At 56.2% G+C, this 18,402-nt stretch overlaps 1 protein-coding gene across 1 annotated transcript; it reads left to right on the top strand.

The window, feature by feature from the left end:
- The first annotated feature begins 1,127 nt into the window (after positions 1 to 1,127).
- Positions 1,128 to 17,224, top strand: MMP28 (matrix metallopeptidase 28). The gene is made up of 8 exons (XM_027691179.1): positions 1,128 to 1,217; positions 8,933 to 9,012; positions 9,702 to 9,865; positions 12,013 to 12,234; positions 12,583 to 12,828; positions 13,160 to 13,309; positions 13,810 to 13,977; positions 15,136 to 17,224. The coding sequence occupies exons 1-8, from the start codon at positions 1,128 to 1,130 to the stop codon at positions 15,528 to 15,530; spliced, it is 1,515 nt and encodes a 504-aa protein (XP_027546980.1). The 3' UTR covers positions 15,531 to 17,224.
- Positions 17,225 to 18,402: the final 1,178 nt, after the last annotated feature.

The raw sequence follows: 18,402 nt of genomic DNA, 5'->3' as shown, positions 1-18,402 counted from the left end.
AATTTCTCCCTTATTTTTTTCCTCATAGCTCAGTGGCTTCCCTATTTTGTCGTGTTATGCAGGTCCCTTTCTCTCTCCTTCAAATCCTACCTCCCTCCCCTACATGCTCAACCCTGTCCAACTGAAAAACAATGTGTCACAGGATCCCTGCCGATCTCTTCAGGCTGCACTCAACAGATGCTCCTGTAACTTCAGGTTTTGGCATGTTTAAAAAGAGGAGGAAGAGGCCTGGGAGCTTTAAAAAAGGTGTGGGGTTGAAGCTGGCATGAAAACAAAAGCACATATAAGTCACATCCTATTTTTTTTTCCCCTGAACCAAAGCAGAATCAAAACATCCTTTCGCTTTAGTCAAATTAAAACAAAACAGTCAAACAAAATACTGCTGTGAGTAAACAGAGCTGTTGACCTGTCAGTGGAAGCCACAAGATCATCAGCTGTGTCCGAGCTGCAGGAGAGCTGTGACACTGACACAGGCACAGCGTGTTGCCTTGGGTGGCAAACAGCCCATCCTTGTCCACGGGTTCCTTTTCCACCTTCCCCATCTGGGAGGGAAATTTAAGCATTAAGAGTGTAAACCATAAAGCTGAGTGTGTGGTTATTATCTAAAGCTTGAGAGAGCACTGAGGGTTTTGCCAGACCCCTGAAGAGGGGCAGCATTTCCCATCCAGCCTCCTGTGCTTCTGTGCTCATGGCAAGTGCTGGCCGAGAGGGACCCCTGGCCCTCCAAGCTCTCGTGCGCTCTGCATCCTCGTGGGGTGGACCGTGGGTGAACTCAGGTTTAAGAAAAGCCGGAATTGCCTTCTCCTTGTCTTACCCCCAGCTTCAAACTGGGCAGAGCCACTGCCCCAGCACCCTGAGCGGCCCGGAGAGACACACCCGCAGCGGGATGCTCCCTGGGGACGGGGCATGGGGTACGCACGGGGGGTCATCCCCCCGGAGCAGGACCGGGGCTGGGTGACAAGGAGGGGGGCGGCGGGGGCTCCCCGAGCAGGGACAGCCCCCTCCGCCCGGTGCCGCCGGCGGAGCCCTGCCCTCGGTCGGAGCTGGGGCTGGGGCCGCCCCCGGGGCCGGGGCGGGGAGAGGCGGCGGCTCCCGGCGCCGAGCGGAGCGGCGGGAGCGGAGCCGGGATGGCCGGACCGCTGCGGGCCGCGCTGGCGCTGGGGCTGCTGGCGGCGGCACAGCCCGCACCGGCCCCGGGGCAGCGGCGGCAGGCGGAGGTAGGGCCGGCACCGGCACCGGGAGCGGGGCGGGGTGGGAGCGGGTTGGGAGCGGGCGCTGCCGCCCGCCGGCTGCTCACGGCCGGCGTGGGATGCCCGTGTCCTGGGTCTGCGCGTGTCCCCGTGTGTCCCCGTGTGCCCGTGTGTCCCCGTGTGTGCCCGTGTGTCCCCGTGTGTGCCCGTGTGTCCCCGTGTGCCCGTGTGTCCCCGTGTGCCCGTGCACCGGCTGTGCCCATGTGCCTTAGGTGTGCCCATGCCATAGGTGTGCCCGTGTCCCCCCGGGTCTGTGCGTGTCCCCACCATGTGCCCGTGCCATTGGTGTGCCCCTGCGCTGGGTGGGGATGTCCCCAGTGTGCCCCTGTTCCCAGTGTGCCCGTGCCCTGGGTGTGCCTGTGGCACAGGTGTGCCCCTGCACAAGGTGTGTGTGTCCCCGGTGTGCCCATGGTCCCGGTGTGCCTGTGCCATAGGTGTGCCGCTGTCCCCGAGGTACATTCCCACCACAGGTGAGTGCCCATGAGTGCTTGTGCATCCACACGTGTGCCATGGGTACCCGTAGTGTATGCGTGGCACAGGGGTGTGGCTGTGCCAGCTGGAGATGGGCCTGTGCCACAGGGTTGTGTTGGAATGTCGAGGTGTGTGCCTGTATGTGCTGCGTGTGGAGGTGTGTCACGGAATCCCGGGATGGTTTGGGTTGGAAGGGACCCTCAAAATCCTCTCGTTCCACCCACTGCCATGGACAGGGACACCTTCCACTAGCCCAGGTTGCTCCAAGCCCCATCCAACCTGGCCTTGAACACTTCCAGGGATGGGGCAGCCACAGCTTCTCTGGGAAAGCTGTGGCAGAGCCTCATGATCCTCAGAGGGAAGAATTTCTTCCCGATATCTAATCTAGCTCTGCCCTCCTTCAGTTTAAAGCCATCCTTCCTTGTCCTATCACTCCAGGCCCTTGTCCCAAGTCCTTCTCCAGCTCTCTTGAAGAACTTTTAGGCACTGGAGGTGGCTCCAGGTGTCCCTGCAGCCTTCTCTTCTGCGGGCTGAACAACCCCAGCTCTCTCAGTCTGTCTTCAGGTGTCCCCACGGTTGATGTGTCTCTGCAAACCCACCCATCCACAGAGCTCAACAACAACAACTCTTGCATGAGGAAACCTTCCCATCTCCCAGCATATCAGGAGGGGACAAATGCCAGTCCTTCCCCTCCCTGCCTCTCCCCAGGGCTTTCCCCATCACCTCTGTTTGGATTTCTTTTGTCATGCTGTGTCACCATCCGTTCCTGTTTGTGTTGGGAGGACAAGGTATGAGATTTGGCTGGTGAGCGAAGGTTTGTGTTGGGGATTTTTTCTTGTTTGGGCATCGATCCAGTGTAGATTTGCACAGACGCTTAATTTTAAACCCCAGTCAGCAAATCCTCGTGAATTAATTGGGATTTTTCACATGCTGTAAAAGTGGACATAAATGTTCAGAGGCTTGTTTTGATGTGCAGGTTTCTTATGCTGGGAGGTGCTGCTTCAGAGAGGTTATTTATAGGTGTGCTTGTCCCACTGTGCACAAACCTCAACCCAGCCCCTCATGCCACCTGGAGAAAACAAATCTCTGAAGTTTTTATGCTCGGAAAATCAATAATTTAAAATTCATTGCAAAAGAAAACTAACTGATTGAGGGCAAGAGGTTTTAAAAGGTCCAAACTGCCTTTCCATTCCTCACTGGTGACTTCTGAGAACTTTTCCCTGAAAGCCTCAGAGCATATCCCAGGATTGTGACAGATCCCAGGTGAGGAGGGCTGGACAAATGACTTTCCTGACTCTCTGCCTCAGTTTCCCCAGTGGGATGGGCTGTGCTGCCCAGGGACTTTGGGACAACACACACAACGAAAATGGAGTGAGAAAGCTTGTCTAAATAAACTGAGCAGTTAATCTTCCTTTAGAAGGAAGCTGAAATTCTCACATAACATCAAATAGTTCTAGTAACTTGTGGCTTTCAGAGCCAGGCTTTCCTTCCAAAGCTTTTTTTTTTTTTTTGTTGCTTTTAAAATAGCCAAAGTTAGCAACAATGGGTTGTGTAAACTTAGATGCACAGGACTGAGAAAATGTCCAGTTGTGTTCTTTTCCTGGCTTGTGCCCATGTTTTCACTGCATCCATATCAACTGCAGCTCAAAAAAAAAAAAAAAGGAAAAAAGAAAAAAAAGAAGGAAAGTTGGGAAATTTAATTTGAAACATTTGTCTGTTAAATCATCTATCTTATCATCTGTAGGCTCCAGATAGGAGAGGGTCTGATGTGAGAGAGCACGTTGTCTGGCAGAGCTGGTGTCTGGCTGGAGTGTCTCAGGCAGCAGCTGGGGTGTGGTAATGCCCGAGATCCCCTGATCCCGGGGGAACTGTGTAAAATACAGAGGGCATGGGAGATCTCAGCCTGTGTTGGGAGTGAGGAGCACAGCGAGGTGCTGGTGGTGCCAAGGACAAAGGACAATCTGCAGAGATTTGTGTGAGAAGCCACAGGTCTGTTGCAGTGGGAAGAAAAATAGGGGGAAATTAGGAAAAGCAGTGAATGGGAATGGAGAGCGAGACTGGGACTGGGACATTCTCATTTAGGATTTTTTTTTCAATTTTTTTTCCCTTATGCTGCACTCCTCCTTCCTATCTTGCTCATGGCCCATCTGTTTTCCCCCTCAGCCACCCAAGGACTTATATTTAGGACCCTGAGCTGTGTTTGTGCCGAGAAACGCTCCAGCGTCTGGCTGAGCTCCTTTAAGGAGCATCCAGTTGGGATGCTGGATGCTGAGCACAGCCTGGATGGAGCGAGGGTCTCTGGGTACCACCCAGCACGTGGTGGGGCTGGGAGGTCAGCTGGGACCCCTGCGTGCTCCCAGGGCACCCCACATCTTCCCTCTGAAATAAGGGAAAGAAATTGTTCTTCCTGTGAAAAATTCCTGCTGTTCAGCCTCGGCACGGCAACGGAAGGAGCGGGGGAGAGGAGGAGGAGGCATCACCCCTGTGAGGCATCGCTGGGCTCTGCGTGGACACGCAGCACCCGTGAGGTCGCGTCTCTGAGCCGCCGCCGGTAGCGCGGATGTGGCGAGAGCGGCTCCGAGTCACCCGGCAATCCCCCGGTGTGATTTACAGCCCCGTGAGTCACCGCAGCGCGAACAGCCCTGCTTTCTTCCTGCTTCTCCCCCAAAACAATCCCCGCTTGTTACGGCAAACATCGCCCGCCGGGCGAGGGGCCGCGGCGGCGGCGGGGACGTCGCGTCCCCCCCGGTTCCCACCCCGGTGGAGGGGCAAGACCAAGCGTCTGGTTTCCTTTCTCTCCTTAGACATGAAAGCACAACCAGTCTGCGTGACCAAACTGGTTTGTCAGCCGCTCTGGTATGCGCAGGGGAAGGTTTGGCCAAGCCCAGTGTTTTTCCCTGTTTTCCCCGAGCGCTTTGGGTCGCGTTCAGGGGTTCTGGTGCTGCTGGAGCTGTGGTGGGTGGTGCAGCCCATCGGCGTCAGGTGTGGGGCGCTGGGGCAAAGCTGGGGGTTCCCAGTGAATTATCACGGAATCATAGAATGTTTTGGGTTGGAAAGGACTTTAAAGCTCATCCCATTCCAACCCCCTGCCATGGACGGGGACACCTTCCACTAGACCAGTTTGCTCCGAGCCCCACTTGGTTACTGAAACCAGGAGTGGTTTTAGTTAGACCTGATACAGTCCTGGCTTCTTGTCCCTCAGCTCCACAAGGTCGAGTGTGAAAATAAAATGAACTTGAAAGACCCACCTCTTCAGTGGCAAGTGGATATTTTGTTGCTAAAGTAGATTTTCAGGAAGGGTAGGTGGGAGAGGAGATTCCCTTAGGACGAATTAGGCACAGCAGGGGAGCATCCCAGCAGCCAGAGGGGTTTGGGGCGTTAATCACCCTCTGTCACTAACACACTGAATTAGCTGAGGTTTTGCTGCCTTTTCGGCAGGAGGACAACCAAGCTCTGTGCTCGCTAATCTCCCTTCTTATGTGTCTCTCTGTGTCCGTAGATATAATATTTATATAGATACTTGTACACACACTTAAACAAAAGAGGCGCAAGGACTCTGCCTGAGGGTTTGCAGGGATGTGGCTTGGGAGAGTGGAAGCAAATGAGCGTTTTTAATTGCTGTGACATCTTCTGGAGGCAACTATCAGGCAGCAGCGACTCGGTGGGCAGGAGGAGCCCCTGCTTCTTCTGTGACCAGGCCAAAACATGCTCTGGGGTCAGCTCTCCTCGTGTCTGTACAGGGGGAAACTGATGCTGAAAAGTGGGAGCCACCGTGCCCATCTTGGTGGTGAGATGATGCAGGATGGAGCCTGGGGCTGCTGGGATGAGGGCTGAGGACACACCTGGGCTGGCTTGGGGGGTTGCTGCCATTTCATGACTAAAAACAAAATACTTTTGAGGTGCAGCTTGGGACAGGCATCCTCTGTAACCACAGCATGAAGCTCCTGCCCACCCTTCAGCAGGATGGGATCGCTTCCCTCCGCTGCCAGGGGATGGAGGGGAGAGATGAGGTTTGTACCAGGCAGAGCAGAGGGACCACGTTCAGCAGGAGCCCAGTGTGAGGCTTCTCTGGTACTTAGCTGGTGGAAAAGAGCCAGAAGTTGAGCATGTGGAGGGGAGAGCAGGCAGGACCGGAGCCTGCTGTCTCCGCACTTGTGTTATCCCGGTTTCCAGGGAGGGAGGACTAATTGTATTTGCTGTTGGCTGTCTTCCACCCGGGATGCCTGTGGTCGAAGGGCAAGGTGTTTCCTTGGCTTTAGCTCTCAGCAGAGATGATTTCCAGGGTTGTAACAGGCTCCACATCAGAGCCCTGAGATGGGAATGGCCCATCCATCTCCCCAAGACTCTCCTCCTGCTGTCCCTGCTGCAGCTCCAAAGGTTTTTCTGCCCCAGCACCGGCTCCCAGGCAGCCAGATCCGTCCTCCTCTCCCTCCCTCATGTGGAGGGGGAGCTGGCCATATTTCATATTAATGTTCAGCTCTTGGTTTCCTGCTGTTTTTCTTTTCCCATTGTATGGAAAAGAGCATTTCCCCATCTAGGGCAGGAGGGAGGGGGTTTTCCCAGCATGGCCAGGCTTTGAGTTGCTGTCTCTGGGGAGGTTTAATGGGCTGGTGCTTGATTCCACCCAGCCCTGCCAGAGCCTGACTGGGCTCTGGGGGGTTGTGCAGTGCTGGAGGGGGTCTTGAGTGCTGGTTCAATCACAGGACACTGTGGTATGGAGCTCTTGGGTTCCCCTGCACCCTGAAAACTCTCTGGTCCAGGGGGCTTTGTATGGTCTGCACTCTGATAAATACCTGACAGAGTGGAGGATGAGCACATCCCTCTCCTGTAGCTTTGTGTTTCCAGGACTATCATCACCCTTAACTGACAGTAGGTGTGTCTAGAAAATTTAATAAAATTTCTCCTGATGATTTTGCAGCTGGAGAGTTGGTGGCTGTGTGTGAGAACCTCCATGTGACACAGACCAGAAACCACAGCGAAACTGCTGCTTTGGTTGGACTTGCAAAGCCCAAGGAGATCTGGGCAGGAATGATAAAGCCAGTGGTCTGTGTGCCTCCTGGTGCTGCTCAAGAGCAGCTGCTTGACACCAGTTGCTTTTTTTGCTGTGCACCCTGACTTGTCCAGATGGGGTTTCAAGCCTTCATGAGATTATGGTGGGGAGAAACCATTTTCATGCTTTATGAATGGGACCGTGTTGGGTTACAGGCGAGGAAACAGCTTCAGGTTGTTTCGTTTTAGATGCTGAGTGAAAGCAAATGTATGGTAGAAAAAGTTTAGGCCGTGCTGTGATTTGAGACCCGGGACTTTCTGTCCTTGTGCTTCTCAGCTCACATTTATCTGTGGTGATGTCACCACTGGGATCATCACCCTGCACCCATATATGTAACTGGGGATTTTCTAATTCTGGAGGAGAACTTTATAAAAACACAAAGGCAGAGGAAGAGAGCGAGATACCTTCTCCTCTCCAGACTCCTCTCCTAGGGCTCCAAGCCACCCCATCCCCAGGGAGGTTCCTCCATCCCCATATCCTCCTTCCCTGCATCCTCATCCCAAGTTGCCACTGTATTTTGTCTCCTGGTACCCATGCAAGGTGGGGAGTTAGGGCTGGGGGATGGCATGTCCAGGCTGTACAGTCCATCCTTGGCCAGAGGTGCTGTGGCTTCTCCCAGTGAACAAGCCGATGCTCTCACCCGCCAGCGCAGCCCTTGATTGTGCCTGATTTATCCTGACTCACCTGACCAGGTGTGGGGGTGGCTCTGGCCACACTGGGCTCTCACTGCTGCAGCATGGTGCTGCTGCAAGGAGCTGCAGGTGCCTCCAGCTGAGACAGGCTGCTTTGGTGGGAAACATGACCAAATTCTTCGTCTGGGGCTGGGTGAGGAGCGTGTCCGGCAGGAAGCTGTGCCAGTCCTTCTGTGCTGCAGCCAGAGGGGGATCCTCCGGGTAGAAGGGGTGTAAGGGAGGAGATCAAGCTCGATACCTGGAGGAGATGAGGTCTGCAGGAGCACACGGGGATGTGCCTGCCCTGCCCGTGGGGAGGTGGCGGGTGCAGAGGTGACATGTTTGGGGGTGATGTGAAGATGACTGTTAGTGGCAAGCAGAAGGTTTGGGCAGGAGAAAGAGAGGAAGAGGCCCTGGCACACCTAAGGACTGCCATGTCCATAAGCCATTCCTGCTCCTTGCCAGGTGACAGACCCAGGAAGGGATGCTGCCTCCTCCACAGGGGACTGGATCACCTGCCAGAGGTGGATGGTCAGGAGCATCACTGAGCGGAGGTTGACATCCCAACCCCCTTTTCCCTGCCCTGAGACGAGCAGGGAGGGAAGCAGCTTTAAAAACACGTGTTTTCCCAGAGGGCAGCAGCCGTGCTGTCGGGGTCAGCCCATGGCATTCCTGCTGCTCCTCACACCTCTCCTTTGGGATGCTCGGAAAGGAAGCCACCACTTTCACTTTTTATTCTTCTTATTATTCATTACTGTAACTCCTCCGACTCTGCTGCACTAACAGGATGCTGGGCAGCTTGTTTGTCTCCCGCAGACATCCCCTGCGGGGCAGACGGGTGTGGAGCATTCCTGTGACCCCGGCTATTAACTTCTCCGAGAGCTGGGGAGCAGCCTGAGCCGAGGGAAGCCGTTTATTTTCCTTAACATACAATTTAAGTGTTGGAGCAAGTTCAGAGAGACAGCCTCCATCCGTGTCAATGGCCGATAAGAAGAAGAATGGTTTGGCAGAGCTGATTGCCCCCAGCGTGTCTCCACTTTGCAGCAGCACATCCTGCGTGGGGATGGGGGGAGGCTGCAGCCTGACCCCATCTCACCCCACCCTCCTCGTATCCACAGCACTTTAGCCTTTATTTCAATCACTGCGTTGAGCTGAGGGGATCAGAGCTGTGGGTTTGGTCGCCTCTGGCCGTGGATGACACGGCAGCAGAGTGTTTTGATCTCTTAATGCAGTGTTTCCTCCTACGCCTCCGCCGTGTCATGGCCAAAAACCCCAAGAGCCATCAAAAATGGTGGGGTGGAGACACACATAAACCTGTACGGGCACAGGAGGTGCGGCTCCTTGAGATGCAGAGGTCTCAGGAAGAAACTAAGTGGGAATTTCACACAGCCCCGGGTTTGCAGCACTGTTTGCCATTGCATCTCCTTTTTTCCCCCCTTCCTAAGCCACCCACATGCTCTGAGTTGCACTTCTCCCGTCTCTTCTTGCAGCTGTTCCTGGAGAAATACGGCTACTTCGGCGAGCCAAGGGCCGGCACACACAGCCCTGCCGAGTTCACCGAGGCGCTGAGGTGGGAGCCTGTCACTGAAAACTGCAGGAAAAACTCAGCAGCTCCAGCTGCCTGGATGGTGCCAGCACTCAGAGGGTCTTTTTGCAGCCAAAGGGGTCTCTTTGCAGCTGGAGGTTCTCTCTCACGGTCCGATGGTGAAGCACAACCAGTCCTTTTTGGAAGGGCCGGTCCGTGCCCGGCTCCCGCAGCTGGATGCCGGCTGCTGGCACCCGGCGCTTGTTGAGCTGCTTTATTTGCCTTTTATGGCCTGGTGCTCCCCTTGCAATAATATCTGCGGGGAGGCCGAGGTTGGGGACGGCTGGGAGATGTCAGGGGGGGCGAGCAGCCAGCCCCTGCTTGGACTTCTTCTAAGGAGATCACATCGGCTCTGGGAGCATCCTTGGCCTGACCCTGTGCAAAGTCAAGTGCAAAGTCAAAGGCAAAGTCAAATAAATGGGGTTAAAAACTGGAAAAGGCACTTTTTTAGGCTCCCCTGTCTGCTTTTGCCCTGCTAGGAGATGACTTACGAGTCAGTTGTGGTTGCAGAGCCAAATCCTTCTTGTTCTATCACCTGGGTGAAGTCCTGGTGGCAGGGTGTGAGGTTTGCTGGGTGAAAACCCTGGCTCAGGCCAAATCCCCGGCACGAACATCACTGAAACCCCCCATGGGGGTTCTGGATGTGGGTGCTGATGTCTCCCTTCCCTTTCCAGGGATTTCCAGCGGGTGACCCACCTCCCACTCAGCGGGGTGCTGGATGCCCCCACGCTCCATCAGATGGCTCAGCCGCGGTGTGGCACCGATGACGGGGAGAGCAGAGCTGTTGGGACACGCTGGGCATCGCCCGCCCGGCGCCGCCGGCGCATGGCACAGCACGGTGAGCACCGACCCCAGGGGGGCCCTGTGGCGTCTGGGTTCTGGGCTGCTGGAATGCTGCAAGTCCAACTCTCCCATCCTGGACTCTGGGGGATGCTGCTGTGGGTGGGAGGTGCAGCAGCCCTGGCAGCACCGCATCCATCCCAGGGCCCACTTGGGCTTTGCACCGCTTTATTTTTAAACCTCTTTATTTTCAGTTGTTCTGTGTGTCTTGATGTCAGCAGTGATTAGAGGTGCAACTCCCACTCGTGGGGAAATTCGGCTCTGCGGGGTTGTTTTACTGCTGTTGAGGGAGCCAGGACATCTCCCAAGGAGCGATCAGGTCACTGTGGCTCTGGACAGTGCCTGTGATGCCATGATCTGGAGGGCAGGAGCTGGCAAACAGTGAAGTTATCTCTAGGTTTTGCTGAGCTTTGGGAATTCTGACGTGTGTTAATCACCCAGCAGTAACCACAGAACCTGGCAGCACTGGGCTGCCTGACCCAGAGAGTCATTTCACCAATGTTGAGGGGTTTAACTCTGCCCCAAGCATCCTTCTGTGCTCCTGTGTGTCCAGGATTGGGCCTCTTGTCCCTCGTGAGCTCCCTTCTGGGCTTGTGGATGAGTAACTGGATTCCTAGAGAGCAAGAGGGCTGGGGCCAGCTGTGCTTAGGACATGGGAAAAATGAAGGCGAGATTAAGAAAGGGCTCTGTGCCATGTCAGGCTGTCTCTGCATCTGGCAGGGCTGGCGGTCTACAGCCCCAGGAGAGCTCCCTCATCCTCCTCCAGCCTCTGGCTTTCCTTCCAAAGCCCTGACATGTAGTCTGACCCTTGCAGGAGACATCCCAAGCCCAGGACAGGCGGGTAGTGAGGCAGAGAGGGAAGAGCCAAATGCCAAACCATCCTCTTCCCAAGAGCTGGCCACATTTGGCTCACCCAGCCTTGCCTGCTAGTGCCATCCATCCTCCTCTGATAGTAGATGCTCTGCTCCTGTGGAGGGAAGGATGGGATGCCAGGGCTTTGTTTTAGGACTGCAACCATCCAGGCAGGTTTTAGCCTTTGCCACGCAGGGTATGTCCTGGTGGAAGCGCATACGTGTCCCTTTGGAGTTGGGGGCTGTCGTCACACTGTCAAGCAATGGGAACTGATTCTGCCCCCAGGAGCATGACCAGCTGGCCCAGAGTCTCCCCTGCCGTGGGCTCCTCAGAAATGGGGGAGAAGGAGGCAGAGCTGGGGTTGGATGTCTGCCAGGTCTAAGCTCTTGGCTCAGACCCGGAGCAGCGAGCCCCAGCGTGCTGCCGGCTCCGTTCCCCCTGTTTTCTCGCACATCTGGAGCAGATGCAGACACTGGAGGTCTGTCACCGCTCCCACGCCTCGGCACCGGCTCTGACACCCACATCTCCCCGGGGCCCCACGGCTTTTGTCCTGCTCCTGGCCAGATGCACCCTGCCAGATGTATCCCAGGGCCCTGGGGTCCCCACAGCTGCCAAGGGGTGCTGGAGGAGGAGGAGGAGGAGGCTGTGATGCTGCACAGCAGCTGCAGTAACACACATCTTTGCACTCCTGTGTTGTAACAGGAGAGTTGTGAGCTTAGGGGGGGTCACACAAGCTTGTCCCCTTCTTCATTGTCCTGGTGGCACCGGGGCTCTGCCTCCCCTGAAAGCTTCTAAGGAAGCCTTGAGCAGTAATCTGTTGTGCCCCCAAGGTGCTGCCAAGACCCCTTCCCATTCCTTTGCCTAACTTGTTTCCAGAGGGGGCTTTGCTTTCTGTCCCTGAAATCCAGCCCTTGGGCTGCATCTTCTGGACATGGAGCTGGCATCAGGCAGGAGACCTTCCAGCAGGGCTCCATGCTGGATTTGGCTCTGGAGAGTGTACTGAGGCACAGGTGGGGTTCAAACTGGGTGCCTCAGCTTCTCCTCTCCTCAAAGACGTTTTGGTCCCTCTCTTGGGATTTGGTTGCAGCTCCAACTTTGGCAGTCTCTGGGTGGGCTCTGGTGGGATTTCATGGTGCTGCAGGGTGCCAGGGTTGCTGGTGGCACTGAGTTGACTTTCAGCTTCGCTTTGGGAAAGCCGTGGCACTTCCCAGCGTTGGGAAAGCTTTCCTCTACTCCTGAGTGGTAGAACAAGTCCAAGTGCCCATCGTCACGCTGAGCTTGCCCCCGCTGCAGGTGGGAGGTGGTACAAGAGGCACCTGACGTACCGGGTGGTGAACTGGCCGCCGTACCTGCCGCAGCACGAGGTGCGCCTGGCCGTGAGAGCCGCCTTCGAGCTCTGGAGCAACGTGTCCTCCCTGGTGTTCTGGGAGGTGCAGGACGGCCCCGCCGACATCCGCCTGACCTTCTTCCACGGGGACCACAACGATGGACTCAACAATGCCTTCGATGGGCCAGGTGCTGGTCGCTTCCCCCTCGTAAGCTGCTCTTTTACAATGTGGGCTCTTCCCCGGCAGGGAGGAGGGCTGGGGGTGAGGGAGGCAGGGCTCTGCCCCAGCAGCGCCTCTTAGCCCAGTTTGCACCAGTTTGCTGTCTGATTTGGGGTCCTCCCTCCCAACTCTGAGACTGAGGTCTGCCAGTGAGGTGGCTGAGATATTCCTTATAGGATCGTGCTGGTGGCCTTTAAGGAGCCCTCCCTGTTTGATGGCACCCTCCAAACCAGAGCTAAAACTGGTGCCCGTTTAGGCAAACCAGAGCTGCATGTGCCTCCTGCCCTGTGGTCTCTGATGGCTCTCGTGTCCCCAGGAGGTGCCCTGGCCCACGCCTTCTTCCCCCGGCGTGGGGAAGCCCACTTTGACAGCGCCGAGCGCTGGTCCCTGCACAGCGGCAAAGGGCGCAACCTCTTCATCGTGGTGGCTCACGAGGTCGGGCACACGCTGGGGCTGGAGCACTCCCCCGTCAAGAGCGCCCTGATGTCTCCCTACTACAAGAAGCTCAGCAAGGATTTTGTCCTCAGCTGGGATGACATCTTGGCCGTCCAGAACTTGTACGGTGAGCCTGGCTTCCCTGAGCGTCCCTCGGGGTGGGCCCCACCCCATATGGCTGGGGAGGAAGATGTGGGAGGACATGTGGGGTGGGCACCAGCTCCTCCAGGGCAGGGAAGGTTGGACTTGCTGCCTGCTTGTCTGCAAGCAGGGAAATGCTGGTGCATGTTTTTTGGGGTACCAAGGGATCTTTGCCACCACCACATAGAGGGGGACAGGAACCAGAGAGGAGGACAGGGAGTGTTTGGAGCCCTGGGATGGCTCCTCAGCTCTGTGCTTTGGACAAAGCCCATTCCCTGCCTCTTCTCCACAACTCACCACCTTTTGGTCCGTCCCAGGGAAGCCCTCCAAGGGCTTGGCCATCCAGCTCCCAGGAAAGGTCTTCACCCATTTCCAGGACTGGAACATGGATCTTTATGGCAGGGACCAGCAGCAGAGGAGCCTCAGCACCTACTACTGCCACTCCTACTTCGATGCCATAACTGCTGGTGGGTGTTGGCCAGTGTGACCCTCACTCAAATTGTGCACCCCTCCCCTTGTCCCAGCCTGGTTCTGCTCTGATAAGCTCCAGTGGTGGGAAGGGGGGGTTTGACTCATCCACAGCCCTGTGTGTGCTCCTGGGACTGGTGGGATCACTGATGCACATTGCTGCCGTGGAGCAGAGTGCATCTTGAGGGCACAGCGATGGCTGGGTGTGTCAGGAGCAGGGAAAACATCCTGAAACTTGGGCGATGGTAAGAATTAATCACTGCAGGAGCTCAGCCGTGAAAGATGAGGCTGGAGCTGTAATCAGCTTTTATCCTCTCCAGGCTGGAGCGAAGGCAATGAATTATGAAAGCTGAGGGGATGACTGGAGAGGCAGAAGGGAACATCCAAAACATCCTCAAAACACCACAGGGCTGCGTGGGGAGGAGAGGGGAGCTGGGGAGCAGTGGTGGGGCGATGGAATGAGGATTCTCACCTGGGACACTCTCCCTCTGCCTCACAGATGCAGATCACAACCTCTACATCTTCAAGGGCAGCCACTACTGGGTGGTGTCAGCAAGTGGCAACGCCAGTGACCCACAGCCCCTGGAGAGACACTGGCCTGGCCTCCCCGCTGGCATCGACGCCTGTGCCTGGTCCCAGCTCAGTGGCAAGTTCTACTTCTTCAAAGGTAGGTGAGACCTGGGCAGGGGAGCTCCTGTTGTGGCTCCTGCTGTGGCTCCTGCTGCTCCCTGCCTGCAGGGCTGGTTGTCCAGGTCCGGATGGAGCACTTTCTCCTTCCCATGTCCCCTCCCAGTGCAGAGTTGAGGCACTGTGGTGTCCTGGGTGTGCCAAACCCTGGGCTCGGTGCCTGCCATGGATGAACCATGTGGCCTGGGATGTATCACCCCGGCAGTCACATCACCCCCTTGTGCCTCAGTTTCCCCATCAGCCCGTTCAGGAGAGCAGAGCTCACCGGTGCGTCAGAACCAAACCAGGTGCATCAAACCCCGTGGGGTCTCGGGGAGAGAACACTCCCCAAAGACACGTGGTGGAGAGGAGCTGAGTGTGGTGTTTTCGTGGCACACATGGATCCCTGTGTCGTGCCGGGGGCTGAGCTGTCCCCGGAGCTGGAATGCCATCCATAAGCTGACCGGCAGCACACCACAGCCGGATGGGGAGAGGAAGGTCAAACCAGGCAGCCCGGCTGCCAGGGTCAGCCCCAGCTTTTAATGGAAACCAGTTGCTGGTTCTTCAGAAAAGGGGCTTTGTTGCTGCTGCTGGGTGGGAGCCAAAGCCCCTCTGCCTCCCCAGCCCTCGCCGCTCCCTCCGTCCCTCTCCAGGGCTGGGTCAGGCTGCAGCTTGGGAGCAGAAAGGGGCTTTTGTCTGCCTGTGCTGTGGGGACAGGACGCTGTGGGGACAGGGCACTGTGGGGACGGGGCATTGTGGGGACAGGGCACTGTGGGGATGGCTGAGCCATCGGTCCCCCTCACAATTCCTGCTGCTGCAGTGTTGTCCCAGCCCAGGTCAGGTCCGGGTCTGTCTGTCCCATTCGCTGTGCAGGAACAGGGGGAGGTTTTCAAGGAAGCAGCATGGGAGGGGAGGGGGGCCTTGCTCTGTCCCTGGCAGTCCCTTTCTGTGCCTTCAAACCCCTGAGCTGCTGTGCCTCAATTTCCCCCCAACCTGTTCCTTGGGGCAGCCCTGCAGTGGTGCTGGTTGGGTCACCAGTGGGATGGACATCACATACACAAGACTGGCTCCATGGCTGAGTCTTTCCACATCTCCTGGAGCTGGTCCTGCCATGGACCCCTCTAGGGTGGGCTCTGACCCCCTCCCTGTCTCTCCCCAGGTGGCCGGTGCTGGCGCTACGCGGGCTCCACCCTGGAGGCAGGTTTTCCCCAAAAGTGCAGCGCCCGCGGCCTCCCTCGGCACCCAGACACCGCGCTCTTCTTCCAGCAGCTCCGGCGCCTGGTGCTGTTCAAGGGCCCCAAATACTTCGTGGTGAGTGAGGAGACCCTCGCTGTGGAGCCCTACTACCCCCGCAGCCTGCGGGACTGGCAGGGGCTGCCCCCCGGCACGGCCGGGGCCCTCACCCACCGCGACAGCTTCATCTACTTCTTCCGGGACGAGCAGTTCTGGAAGTTCGACCGGGCAAAGCTACAAGTGGTGGCCACTGGCAAATGGGCCACCCAGCTCCCCTGGATGGGCTGCTGGGATGCAAACAGCGGGCAGGTCCTCTTCTGAGCAGAACCTGCTGGGATGGAACGGGGGTCTGAACCCCACCTCGCTCACCGCTGCCTGGATCCCTCTTTCTTTGACTCTGGCTTCCTGTCTGAGGATGGTTTGGCAGGGAGACCGGCTGCCTGTGGATGGCTGGAGCCATGGGATGGTGGAGCAGTGTCCCAGCACAGCATGGATGCAGTGGGACAGGTCTGCCACAGCCAGGTGGGCTGGAGGCTTTGGGAGACAGTATTTTTTTTCAAAAGACCACAAAAAATACATAAGCCATGGAGACTGCAATCACACCCATTCCTGTTAACATTCAGGATATCATTACACATTTTTTTCCAAAGCAGGACTGGGGTTTGTTGCTACTTTTTGATATCTTTGTTAATATTTGTTGATATTTGTTTTTTTCCCACTACCAGACAGAGAAGTGCCTCGCCACTGCTTGCCTTGGGGTTTGGATGCTTTTAAATATGAGACTGAGAATGTTTCCTGCTTAAAACAAAAGGAAAAGAGACATTTGGACAAACTTTTGGATCCGTGTTAAGCTTTGCCCCTACTGTGTGCTCAGAACCCCAGGGATGGGGGGTCGGGGATGCTTTGCTGGGCTGTGCTCACATCCCAGAGCTCTGTTGAGGCACCAGTTGGAGACATCAACACAGTGGGATTTGGGGGGAGAAAGCAGAGGGGTTTGGTGCAGGAGCCTCTTTGGGGTGGAGAGAGAGGGGAGGCACAGCTGAGATATGACCATGTGGCTGTGCAGCTCACGGGCAGCTCTGCTTTGTCTCTGCAAGAGACAGGATTGGTGTGTTTTTGAGTCCCTGTGCCACAGTTGGATGAACACGGGGTTGACAAATTACTGGGGGAGGAGGGAAAGAGGAGAGGGTGAGCAGGACAAACATGTCTGTGCATGCAGGCTCACAAGGACAGCACGGCTGCATATTCCTCATTCCTTTCCCGAAGCAGGCTCCCCACCTGGAAACGCCGCTGGCTCCTGTGCAGTCACCTGTCATGTCCACAAAGGGCCATCGTGTCCCACAGCACACGGGCAAGCATCAGCTTCCCAGGGCTGGAATTCCGTGGCAGCAAATGCCATCGGTGATGAGCAAGACAGGGCTCAACTTTATTAAAATGTCCTTTGATTTGAGAGATTCGGGGATTTTCACTGTGCTGGGGTCATACACAGGTGGGCTGCTGTGTCACTGCTGGTTCTCCCAGGACTCAGACCCCAGCACAGCTTTGGGGTGGTCCTGCTGTGCCGGTGCTGTGTCAGGGTGCTGTGCTGTGGTGCCATGCCAGGGTGCCTTCCCCATGCCAGCAGCTCTGAGGATTCTTTTCTTCAGCACAACATCCTCCACTTGTCCTCGCTCACCCTAAACCTTCCCTAGAGAGGGCAGGAGCCAGGCTTGCCCCAGGCAGGGTGCCAAGGCTGGTCCTTCCCAAGGGTTTTCGGTGCAGCCAGCTGCCAGCTGGGATGTGGGTTTGGCAGGATGGAGATCCACCACTCCTCCTGTTCTTCATAAAACTTATGAGTGAGCCCTTCGTGCTCGAACATGGTCACTTCATCTGCTTAAAATCTCAGGGGACTTTCAGCGTTGCCAAAGAAACGGGGCTGCAGCATTTTCATTCGGAATTGAATGATAATAAGGCTTGCGGGGAGTCCCAAGGGCTTGGAAACCTCTTGGCAAATAAAACGAACCTCTGGATGCGTGGCATTGGGATTTCTGCCTGTTTTCATGTCCCAGTTTGGTTTTGTTTTGTTTTTGTTTTTTTTGTAAAGCCAATCTCCAGTTTCCTGACAGGGCTGTGTTTAAGATGCCTGTGGGTGTTTGGGGTTGGAGTGGGTATTGCTGAATTTGGCCTCAGCTTTTGTGCTTGCTGGATCAAAGGGAGGAAATGGATCCCACTGTAAACTCACTGGTGGTGATGAAAACAGGGAAACTGTATTCCCTACTTCCTCCCAAATTACTGAGGATTTTTCCACACCTTGGGATGTGTTAATAGGTTTTTTCCCCAGGCTGAATTCACACTGATGGGGGACCTCCAGCCTATTGAAGTGTGTGAAGGTGGATCCTTACTTCCCAAGGGACAGGGAACACCCCAACCAGCTCCCTGAGCTGCCACTGGCTGTGGGATCTGCAGTGTGATGGGAGGATTAATGGGGGCATTGATGGGGTGATGGGGGATTAATGGAGGGATTGATGGGGGGATGGAGGATTCATGGGGAAAACTGGCACTGGACAAGGTCTTTCAGTCAAGGCATTTGCTCTGGGTGTCAAGCAGGGTCAGGAGAGCAGTGTCACTCCTGCTCCGTGTACAGGAGGATTTCTGGGCCAGGCTGTAGCCCAGGGATACTCTACACCTGCAGCTTTGCCGAGAAGCAGCAGTTCATTATCCCCTTTCCTGTTCCCCTAGGAGAAAGCAGGCATCCCATCTGCTGTGTGACTGCAAGGTGAGGATGGGACAACCTCAAATCCTCTCCCCTTTTTGGGTTTTCCTTTTCCTCACTGGCTTGCTGCTGTGTGTTTCCTGTGGCTGTGTCCCATCGGGAGCCTTGGGGTCCTGTGATGCTGCCGGGGCTGGGGCTGAGCACAGCATTTCTGGCAGGGATGGGGTGACTGTGCTGTATCAGCTGCACCCCACTGATGTGGGGGGGACCTGGGGGAGGTGAACTCACACTCTGAGCTGTGCAGTCAACCCCATTGGGTGCCCTGGCTGGAAATCCAGCTTCACAAGGGTCCTTTTCTCCTGCTGGGCTCCCTGGCTGGGCATGCCAGGCGAAGACTCCTCCAGCCTGCCACACATTCCCGGGCAGAATAGCTGGGATTCTTGCATTTCCTCCCCCAAAATGACACTGGCTGGACACTGAGCTGCAGTGAGCATCAGCAGC

The sequence above is a fragment of the Neopelma chrysocephalum genome, unplaced genomic scaffold (assembly GCF_003984885.1).
Source record: "Neopelma chrysocephalum unplaced genomic scaffold, ASM398488v2 Primary Assembly neopelma1_82, whole genome shotgun sequence".
NCBI lineage: Eukaryota > Metazoa > Chordata > Aves > Passeriformes > Pipridae > Neopelma > Neopelma chrysocephalum.
Note: the sequence above shows the minus strand (reverse complement) of the source record. Positions and strands in the feature narration are given on the sequence as shown.

Coding starts and splice junctions, on each gene's coding strand:
- MMP28 (XM_027691179.1), top strand. CDS start 1,128: ATGGCCGGACCGCTGCGGGCCGCGCTGGCGCTGGGGCTGCTGGCGGCG. Junction 9,013..9,701: donor GAGTTCACCGAGGCGCTGAG/GTGGGAGCCTGT, acceptor TTCCCTTTCCAG/GGATTTCCAGCGGGTGACCC. Junction 12,829..13,159: donor GGCCGTCCAGAACTTGTACG/GTGAGCCTGGCT, acceptor GGTCCGTCCCAG/GGAAGCCCTCCAAGGGCTTG.